This window comes from Antrostomus carolinensis, unplaced genomic scaffold (assembly GCF_000700745.2).
Source record: "Antrostomus carolinensis isolate BGI_N321 unplaced genomic scaffold, ASM70074v2 scaffold46086, whole genome shotgun sequence".
In the NCBI taxonomy this organism is placed as follows: Eukaryota; Metazoa; Chordata; class Aves; order Caprimulgiformes; family Caprimulgidae; genus Antrostomus; species Antrostomus carolinensis.
In genome coordinates this window covers 84744-96156 of record NW_010320641.1, presented here as the reverse complement: position 1 = coordinate 96156, position 11413 = coordinate 84744, and the positions used below count along the sequence as shown (strand labels likewise).

The following is an 11413-nucleotide window of genomic DNA, read 5'->3' as shown; positions in this document are numbered from 1 at the left end:
CTCTTAGTGGTGTGTGACAGCAATCGTACACGTGAACTGCACTTTAATGGATTCCAGGTAAGCGGAATATTTCGGGTTAGGGAACATGTCCCTGAAGTAGCAGGCTGAAATGTTACTGGCCAACATGGTTTTTTTTTTTTTGAGCGATCTGTCTTTACTGAAAGGAAATTCTGTACACTACGAACCCAAGTGAAATGATCAAGTACATGCTGTTTCTAAGTTGTCTCCTAAACCTCCTAGATATGAGGTCTGATCAGCGTGCTCTGTGGTTAGAGGTTAAAAAGCAGATTATAAAATACCTAGATTCAGATTTTTTTCTTTTTGTCCTGATTTGGCCTAAAATGGAGTGTATTAAACAAATTCTGGTCTGCAAAAGACCAGAATCAGTTAAAGCTATGAAACAATGTGCACTACGTGTCAATATTCTATTTCACTTACAAGAAAACACTAAGTCAGCTACCACAAATTAAGATATTTTCCTGATGTGACTTTTTTTTTTGTTTTGTTAAAAAATATGTGGAGTAAATGTGTATTTTTTTTTTTTTAATTCAAAGTTTCAAACAACAAGATTCTTTTCTTTTCTTGAAAATATGTAGGAATCCAAACTAGTGTGTTTAGAGTCGGTTGACTGTGCAATCTCTTAGTGGCAACTGAACAGCTACAAAAAACTTTCTTTTTTTTTTCTTTTTTTTTTGAAAAATCTCCCCTTTTTTCCTGGTTTAAGAAGATAATAGTGTATTATCGCTCTGTAGCCATTAGATGGCAGATAAAAAGCCCCCTTTTAATATGTGGGTTTGATTTTTTTTCCTTTTTTTTTTTTCCCATTTTTCTTTTTTTTTTTTTTTTTTTTTAAAGCCCACACCAAAGAGGAGGGCAGAAGGCAAAGCTGTATGAGTTATTCCAGAAATTGTGGAAATCACTTAGGGCAATAATAAAAACACTTCAGGGTACAAAAAAGCTTGACTACACATTTCAGTTTTCTTCCTCGAAAACACAAACATAAATTGGGCTTAACGCTCCTTTTTGTTTTCTATATGCACCTTGGCCTATGGCGTTTTTGCCCTGTGGCCCGCAGGGCGGTTAAGTGCGCAACACAATAAAACCAGTTGAGGTCCAGTTTCACTTCCCAGCTCTCCAGAGTTGGGCGAGTTTAATCTCAAAACTCCCACTCGACGGCCTCTTCTCGACTCGCGGCTTTCTCCAGGCGGTGGATGATGTTGTTCAAGTTGGCCGCTTTCTTTTTCCTCAAGGAGCTGTCTCGCGTGTTCCTGGAGCTCGCCGCCTCGGAGAAGCCGAACAAGCTCTGGAGAGAGTTGGCTTTCTGCGAGCCTGAGGCCGGCGTCGAGCTCGTACTTGGCACACTGGAGATTTTCTCTGAACTTTCTTTTGACTTGTAGGAGCTCTCCCCTGTAAGGACTGAGGTGGAGGCAGCTGAGGTAGAGGCATCCCCTTCTGTGGCAGAGTTTGGCAGTGTCTCCAGAGCTTCTCCCGAGCGCTGTGATGCCGGCGGAGAGCTCTGGCTCGGTGCTCTGAGCCTGCCCTCGTCATCGGTGTCCTCCAGGCTCTCCGCCTGGATCGGCTCCGCTTTCTCCGAAGACCTGGCGCCTTGCAGTGCCTCTTCCCCCGCTTCGAAAGCCGACTCCGCTGGCCCTCCCTGAGACTTTGTGGTTGCATTGCTGTACTCATCCGCCTCCGGGCCACTCGGCTTCCCTTCAGGTGGGCCTTCTGCGTCCACGCCATCACAGCTGTCTCCCTCGGAGCCGTGAGCGGCCCTGCTGCTTCTGGCGGAAGGAGAGTCGCTCGACCCAGCCTGGCTCTGGCTCCCGGCTTGGATCTCCTCAATGAACAGCTCCCGGCGGATGCGAGACCTACGAGAGAAGGGAGAGGGATGGTTAATCTGTCACTTGGAGCCATCCCGCTCTACCAAAGGCATCATTCAAAACACCCTTCCAGAAAGTGCCATTTTGCCTTGGTTGTGGGACAGCCGCGTCAAGGTGGGTCAGTGGAAGCGCTCACACCCTCAAACCCAAAGGGCTGACCAACCAGTTTTGGAAGAACATAAAATATTGTCAAGATGCTCTTAATTTCATTTTTCCCGGCCTCATGCCCGCTGCGCTAGATGGGGTGCAGGCTGCAAAGGGTGCAGCGGGAGGGCAGGCAGTCCCAGCCGGGATTTTGAGCAGATAAACCATTTCTGGTAACTTCTGCAGGACTCAGCGTTGAGGCTGACCCCTCTGACTTCAACCAGGATTTTGTGTATTTATTGTAAATCTGATGTTGACTGCTCCTTCTAGCAACCACAGCAGGCATTACGGAATAAAGCAAAAATATAAACTTCATGCAGATAATCAATTTGCACTAAAATGATCAGTAAAAGCTCATCATCTTCCCTTTTTTTCAAGTTTAAATTAAGAAGCATTGATAATTGTATGCCAAATTTTTATAGCACTGGACGTGGTTTAAGGGACAGAGATGAAAGGTTCTGCAGTCTCCCATTCCCACTAAAGTCTGACATCAGGAAAGTGAAATGTTACAATACACTGGACCAGAAAATGGATGATTTTAAAAATATGAATAAATTTCTAGTAGATTCAGGAGAAACTGGCTTATAAATACAAAAGAGTTCAGATTTCTATTAGAAATGAGCCATATTTTGCCTAAACAAAAAACAAACAAGGGAAAAAATCTAGACAAGCCCCTTGGTGTTCTGGACAACAAGGAAAAACAAAGATGAAACAAAGTCCGTTGTTCTGAAACCGCTCTGGGGAAGCGCAGCCTTTTGACAGGTTGTCAGTCTATGAGCTAGTCTGACTTCTGCTTCATTTTTTATTTAAAAAATCGATTTCAGAACATGAATAGTGACAAGCCAAGCAGTGCATTCAAGGGAATTAATGCACTCCATGTGTGGTTAAAATTGCCTGGTGTGCCACCCTGTGCCTCCCATTACTTGAAGCATGCAATAATACCCCAAACACACTGCCTCAGCCTTTTAGCTTGGTCCCTCCTCCCTCTTCCTTCTCTGTTTAGGAGCTCCCAATATCCTCACCAGTACAGAACAGTTCATGAAAAAATCTTAGGGTCCAGGGCAACTCTTTCTCTGTACTGCTTTGTCAGTGGTTATGACCACTGTTCAGGTCCTAATCTGCAACCAAGAAGGAGCCTCAATGACCTGTGGTCAGGATGACACTGGGAATGTTTAGCAAAATTTTATCTTTTGAAGATAACATTTTTGGTTTTAGCCAGGGAGAACTGCTAAGGGTCTTTCAAATCACAAGTGAAATGCTGTCCCAACGCTGATGGGCTGTATGAATTTTTCATTTTTCCTAAATGTGCTATGGAAGACAGCACACAACGGAAGAAAAAATAGGATAAATGCAGAACACCATCTGAATACTGCTTTTGAAGCTAATGATGTTATTGACTTACTTGAAATGCAACAGAGTATTTCAGCAGTACTTGCTGACTCTACGCTTTTGAAGGATTTAGGGGGTCTGTAATTTTCCCTAGGAGAATATTATTCACCTAACAGAAGACCACAGGTGCTAACATTAATTTTCTATTACCATTAATTGCATGCATCCTACAACATTGATTATCAGGCTCTATTTATGCCTGTAATCTCCCTGCCTGGACATTGATCCAGAACATGCTGCTTCTGTAACATTCCCCAAGTCAGGAGAGGAAAAGGGTAAGAGCTTTGTGCCCACATGGCATTTAAAATACCTCAGCTCCAGCAAGACACTGAGTGATGACACACTCACTGAGTATCTGACCACAGCCCTACAGAATACAGGTTCGATGTCTGGGGAAATCCCTGGAATTCACACCCAATATATTGCTTCTGGAATCTAGTCCGGCTCCTGATTAACATAGTAATTAAATCCCTATAGTAAATAACTGGTGACAGCAGCTAGGAAATTCCAGAGAGCATTCTTCTTGGTGGAAGGTGTTGGCCTCGACATCAACACATCCTGTTGGCATTCATCAGTGTAACTCAGAATATCAGAGATCTCCTGGGGTATATGTTGAAGTTCCCTGTACAAGCCTTCACACAATTCCAGAAACTCATCTGAACAAGCACAGTGCCACAGTTCATTGAAAAAAATATGCCCACAGTAAGAGCAATGAAATGTAGGATCCAAGAGCACTAGATTACAATTCAAGAAAGCTTATTTTCATTCCTGGTGCTTCTATAGTATCATCTCTATGACCTTACTGAGTTTCTGTGCCAGTTTCCACATGTGAAGTGGGATAGAAATCCCTACCTCCTACTCTCTTCTACAGTTCTCAAGACAACAGAGCCTCAGACTCCGAGGGGTCCTGTATACGTGCTTCAGTAATGCAAAGTAAGGCAGATTCTTATTTTTATGTTCTGAGAGCTATGTGACTGGTATGGATGCAAAGGCATAGGCTTGGAGAAGTATGCAGACATGTTAAAATCCTTTATATCTATTTATAGTCTGAAGTGAATGATTTATTTGCCTGCTGAAGATTTTTTTAGAGTTTCTTTCGCTGTGGAAAATAAACATGAGTGCTGACTTCCCATTTGACGGATATAAAGGTAGGTTCCACTGTAGCAACCACCTTTGGAAAGTGAGGCTTGGGCTGAATCCCAAAGGAAAAACATCACTGCAACAGGATTCTCAAGAGACACGAAAACAAACTTGTCCAAATCTGTACCTGTCTCACCTGAAGTTATTTAAAGAAAAATTTATATGGCCTGAGGTATGGAATTGCTTCTGTATCAAGACTCTTCAGTTTAGAAAAGAAATGGCTGAGAGAGAGTATAAAAGAGATAAATAAAGTTAAGTGTGGTCTGGAGAAGATGAAGAGGAGAAAGACTACCCATTTCTTATAATCCATGAGCTGCAGAACAGTCAGATCCTGTTCCCCTAGCAGAACATGTAACTGGTACCTCTTCTGCAATGTCCTGCAAATGTTTTAAGGGTACTTCACGCATGAAAGCTGAGAAAGTTATTGTACAGTGGAAAAGAACAGGTACGTGTTTTGATTTTTCAGTGATGGCAACAGCTCAGAGCACCCAAGGCTCCAAACAGGCTTGAAACATCTCTTTATAGCCCTGGAGACTCAGCAGCACATCTGGGAGCAGGTCCAGATCACTCAGTGCTGTGAGGCTTGCGCTACCCACCAGCCTCCAGCACCTTGTTTATACATTTTTTATTTTGTATACAACTGTCAGCACCTAGTCTACTTTAGTGTATAGCTTGGTGTGGTTAAACATGCTGATCAATCATGACTTGTCATGCTTTCTCGCAGCACGCCTGAACATGAGATCTCATGATAATGAGGAAGATGACACATGCCACCAGTGCTCCCGCACTCATCTGCCTAAGTGAGAACAGCACATTTTGCTGTCAGGCCGAAGGGAACATATTTCCATAGGCATTCCTCCAACTTGTGTATAATTGCCTAGAAGTGGGAATTGGAAGAGGCCTGCATTTGGAGAACTCAGAGCAGTGAAAGAGGCTGCATCTGTAGCGAATTCAAGTCAAAGAAATTCAGTGTAAATATGATTACACGCTGGTTATAATTTTAAAATTTCATACTGTTTACTATAAACATTATTTTACTATTGTGCATAATATTTCTGAGATATGTCATTAAACTGTGCTGCTTCTGCAACTTCCCTGTTAAAAGCTGAGAAGGGCCAAAGTGGAAAATACCCTTTAAATGTTAGCAGTTTCTAAAAACAAACAAGTTTAGCAATCTGGACTAATTAGGAACCTTACTGGCTTACGACTGAAGGGACAGAATATCATTAAAACTGGTATCTTAACTGTACCTGTTCAATATTCATTAGCACAAATTTCTTGGAGAAAAGTCTGCTGCACTAATTAAGACTCCCAATCCCTTATATGTCATTCCAGCATTGTTTCTTTTTATCAGTGTCTCTAGGCCAAAACCTACTTCCACATTTCAAATGTGGAGAAGGCTCCTTGTAATATGAGAAAGGAACTAAACAGACCAACATCTTATTTCATGTCAGCAGGACTCAATGATTTAATCATAACAAGGAAACAAATCTGTGACCACATCTGACTTCAGGGTTATCAGTTCTCTGTCCTTCATGACTGTGCAGAGCTTCCCAGAAATATAGCTCACATTGTGCCTATCTTCAGAGCTCAGAGACTCAAGACCCCCAAAAAAATAAAAATTCCCTTTTTGCTCTTATGTGGGAAAAATCTATGATGAAAACAGTGCAATTCTGATGCCACCCAGCAGAGGACACTTCCAAGTGCTCTCCACCAAGTGACCCAGGCATAACACACACCCCACGCACCTACATGGGTGCGTGTATGTGTGAGTACATGTCTGTGTGAGCGTGTATATGCAAGTAAGAAAAAACAGTCTTGCTTACTGCAACAGGATTTATAAATATTCATTAATGGACATCACTAAATCAACACCCACTCCAAAAATGAGACTTTCTGTTTAAAAGCACTACTTACATCAACACATGAGTATTGCTGTTCCTCAGGGATGATTTAAAATTAGTCTGGAGCATTAGCATTACCGCTAGTTAGAACCTCCCTGCTGTCGAAACTGTTCATTTGGTACAACCGCTTGGCACTAGTGGAAGCAGACACAGGCTGCTGAAGCAGAGCAAGCACCCTGCCAAAGCAAATGAAATCAATCCTTTACCACTGGGGCTCCCGGGAAATCTCATACCTGTAATTGTGGAACCAGTTGATCACGGTGCTGGTTTTCAAGTTGAGCTGCGTAGCGAGTTCCTCAATGGTTTTTGGTGATGGGTATGGCTTTTGCTGGTAGGCTCGTTTCAGAGCTTCCTTCTCTTCTGGTGCCAGCACCACCCGGGGCTTCTTCAGCTGGTGCTGCGGCTGCGGGCTGGCTCCCTGGCTGTAGTCTATTCCAGCGGATGAGGACTCACAAGACTGACTGTCGCTAACAGAGCTGTGTCGCCGTTTCATGTAGGCTGAAAGAGAAGCGCATCGGATCAGCCCCAGCTGAATACAAATGCAAAATCAATGAATATACGAGCTGTGGAATAAATGCGAAGATGACGGCTTGATGACAGGCTGTAGATGCACGGATGGGCTGAGAACAGAATGGAAGGGGCATCATCGGAGATCAAGGAAAGGAAATGTGGGCAGGATGCAAGAGGTAGAAAAAGAAGAAAAGGGAAAGAAAAGAGGATAAATTGCTTGGAAACCTGCCAGAGTTTTCTGCTTTTTCAGTGAACATGGGACATGAATAACAGGGTTCCGTTAACATGACTTATTTCAAATTCACTCCTTCAAGAGTGGTGAACTTCTACATAAGCACCTGATTAGGACAGTTGCACTTCATTTCAATGTAAATGGCTTTGGCTGTCCAACACTTAAGGTGTCCACTAAGGTCTCCATAACACTTTAGGTCTCTGAATTAAAAATACAACTGTGGAAGCTGAAGACAGCCACAGCCACAGCCACGCCTGCAACACACGATGGCGCCTGGAGCCCAGAGATCCCAGCGACGGGCTGAATAACTTGTCAGGCGTTTGCTGCTTTTTCCTACAGATCTTCGCTATAGTGGTGACAGGTTATGAAAGAAAAACAGCCCACAGCATCCTCCTCCCCTATGCAAAGCTCTTTCAAAAATGCATCTACTTTTAAGAAAGCTCTTGGTGCACTGATGGAGCTCAGTGAGGCTGATGGCAGAAGCCTGTGATACCACTGCTGACTCTCCTCCTTGACAGGGACTGAATTATCCTGGCAAATTCTGCAAGGGAAGAGTCCCAGCAAACGCTGTCACCGACTTGATTGATTTACACCAGGCAAAGAGAGGTGGGATTTACTGCACCTGGCAGTATCGTGCATAAGCATTGCTAATGAGGGGGCTGAAAATGGCAAATATAGATGAATCCTGTAAATAAAATATCTAATGGCCTGTTAAATACCTTCGAGATATTTAAGAGTTTAGGTATTCAAGAGTTGCAGTTTGATAACCTTGGCTATTAAGTTCCAGATGACACCAGCCTGACATCAATCTAGCAGGCACTAAATCTTCAACAGCCAGGAGCTCCAATCAGAGGCAGAGACTAGTATGGGGCATGTCACACTGGTCAGCAACCAAATTCTTCAAAAAATATACTTCTCTCTCCCCACAGCTTTGCATTTAGGCTGAGGTTGCACAAAGAATAAAAACTCAATGCGATCAAATAAAGTGAAGTGTTGAAAGCTCTTCTCACAAAAACCACCTTCTTCTGGCAGAGCTCGCCACAGGACTGGCTGGATTTTGTGTCTCCAGTGGGTTTCAGCATCCTGCCCTCTATGCAGTGGTACATCCAGTAGGACCTTTTTACACTGTCTCAAAGTGAATTCTGAACACGCTCTGTAACCTTTGGGGGTATCTGCATGGCCCTCATTTTGTTTTTGCTGAATATGACGGATTACCTGTGGATTGCCTACTGTGTAAGATCACTGATATGGAACAGAACGCGAGTTGCTCATGATCCATCACTCTGCCATGATACAGTCCTGCAACGTTTTTGAAATAACCATAGAAAGCAAAGGGTTTGTGTTTTTTAAAAAAATAGATTTAATTTTAAAAATCACCTATTTAAGTTGTTCCAATAGGATGTAGAACTGCAAAGTGACCACAGGTAAATGCATTATTTCAAGATGACCTATTGGCCTTATTTATGCACCCTTCAAGGAACCATTTACAACCTTCAGCCACAGAATTCATCATTCCAGCAACATAATCACACATTTATATAAGGTCTTTAATCTCAAAGACTCCCAAGTGTTATTTCAAACTTGCACTGACATGCAAACTATACACAAGGTTCCCTTGTCTCCTTTGACAGCACAACCAAGAGGGTTGAAAGACAGCATCTATCACCAGCAATCTGCAGCAGCTTAAAGGAGGCCATGAGACAAAACAGAACTCCACGTGGAAGATGTCAGAGGTGTTTAGCTATCTCTAACTGAAGTTTCTGGAATTTGGTCAGGTGACTGAGTTAACTTGAGACACAGGATGCTCTGAATCTCTGCTTTCTCTGCCCTCCAAAGGATGGCATTTCTGGCAGGTCAGAGCTCTGATCTTTAGACTCCTAAGGACAGAAGGGAGCTGCGACAGCTCAGGAAAAATGTCATGTCCTATGCACACCTCTGCTTTTGTAACACCACACTGGGATCACAGAGGTTGCAATAACTTATTTGGGTCTCACTCATGTGAATGGAACAAATCAGATAAATGCACTATTTCCTTAACATAAAAATAAAGAGGATGTCCCACTGTTCTATCATAACCAACTGATTTTCTGGAGGATAATATATTATCAGAACAAATTTCCTTCGGGCCCAAGGCACAATCATGACACTATGCCATGTGCTGAACTACCACCTAAGCTTTAGACTTTAACGGTGCCCTCTGGAAACTTTAGATGATGTTTATAAAAGCTTTTCCTTTTTAATTCTTATTTTAAACATATGTGCTGCGTGTAGACAACATAAGGAGATCATTCAGCACATTTGTAGTGACAGCAAGGCTCAAACTGGAATCCAAGTCACAAACAGACTTGATTTTCGGATAATTCTGATTTTTGTCTGTGATCAGCCTCCAGTTCTCAGGAGGCTTATGAAAAAAATGTAATTTGGGTGAAGATCTAGATCTAGACCAATTCATCAAAGCCAGCTCCATCCCCTGAGTTTTACTACCTTTTTTCCCCCTGCTGTTGCCAACCCAGCATCAGTGTCCTTCTGGGAAGACTCCCCAGCATGTGCTCAGCTACAGACACAGCAGACACTACTGCAGAACTAGCGGCTGCCCGCTGAGGTAAAACAGAGCCCCTTTTAATATAATTTTTATCTTATGCTGTATTGAACAAGATTATTAAAAAGCGAAATAATGGGGAAATAAAGGGAATTAAATTTTCTCCCGACAGCAGGCTTCAGTACTGTTCAGTGAGGAGTGTGACGTTACCAGCAGCACACACACCAGGAGGTTGTAAGAAAGAGGAATGAACGCTTCCAAGGCAGGAAAGGTGGTACAGAGTGTCTCAGCCTAGTGAGCACGAACCCCTGCCTTCCTCCAAAGAGCTTAGTTAATGGAGGTTGCAAATTTTCAGAACCTCTTAAAATGGACATTTATAGCACAAACTTCAGACTGGCAGAACAGAAAAAAAAAGATATATGCAGCTCACCTTTATCATAATTATTAATTTACTCCCTTAATAAAATGTGGCAGAGAAATAATTGATAATAATGTTTCACTGGTAGCAGATACAGTTGCATTGTTCTTTAAGTGACATTAGCTGAAGGGAAAGTTAAATTCTTAATGTGGCTCTAGAGCAATTTAAAAGGTTAAATTACAGGATCCTTACCTGCATGAAAGGATTTTGCAGAAAATACAGGGTTGAATTCACTTTAGAGTGCTCTGCTGTGAGGACAGCACTTACACAGTTCAGGAGCTCAGTACAGAGTCTCAAATGATTTATAGCCATATCTCTATTTGGGTGCCATCTATAGAGCATATGTGTTGCACAGTATTTGATAAGAATACAGTTTAGAAAATAGTTTTGAGAGGGTATTGTCAGTACTACTTTTAAATTATTTTTATTTTATTTTCCTGCATTATGGGTGATATTCTCTTTGAGGCTATAAAAATCCAGCTAGTTGACAATTTTATTTCTGCCATATTTCTAACACAGCAAAACCCATCATGGCTCCCTTTGGTTTACAGTTGTTAGTGGGAAACCCAAGTGGATGTTACTCCCCATGGAAGATCATACCCAATTTGTGGTAAGATACTGCTCTGCATTATATTATACTGGTTACTGTGACAAGGATTTTAATTTCTTCTTAAAAGCATGCAAGACTAGAATTTTCCCAGAAGCTCCCTCACTGCAATTTTTAATATAATCACAAAGTTCTTGATCAAATGTGTTAATGCTTTCAGGACATCTGTCAACAGCAGTGCACACAATGAATGCTGTCTGTACTAATATCATTAAGGGATAGCTGGAGAGATGTATATATCATTAATTAGTTAACTGCTGATAATGGCAGCCTAAGAGTCTCTCTTGTAAAATCACATGAAGGTCCTAAAAACAGGGCTCTGAACAACCACTGGTTTTTTTTACTAATTAATTTAAAATATCGAGAGTAAGTTAAATTCTCAGGATATACTCCCTACTAAGATACCCAATAACAACTTAGATCTCTCACAGGTACATACTCATGACCCAGCTGTTTTATCTGAGTGTGTATTAACACAATCACCTTCCCTTATCCCTAGAAAGGCTACAAATTAAATTACTCTCAAATACCCTTTTATAAAGACTTCATTTTTCTTTCCTCCTAGTGACCACCAGGACTGGCAAGAAGCTCTCTCAGGAATCAATGCACAGTTCTTCCAGCCCAACATCTGTGACCAGCTGCAGCACTAG

General features: G+C 42.1%; 1 protein-coding gene across 1 annotated transcript in view; it reads right to left on the bottom strand.

Annotated features, from left to right (window-relative positions):
• Positions 1-1027: 1027 nt before the first annotated feature.
• Positions 1028-11413, bottom strand: part of LOC104526247 (homeobox protein cut-like 1) — a 59402-nt gene continuing 49016 nt past the window's right edge. Inside the window, 2 exon segments of the mRNA XM_029085364.1 lie at positions 1028-1868; positions 6691-6955. Of these exon segments, the coding sequence (XP_028941197.1) occupies positions 1157-1868; positions 6691-6955 (977 nt within the window). The 3' untranslated portion in view covers positions 1028-1156.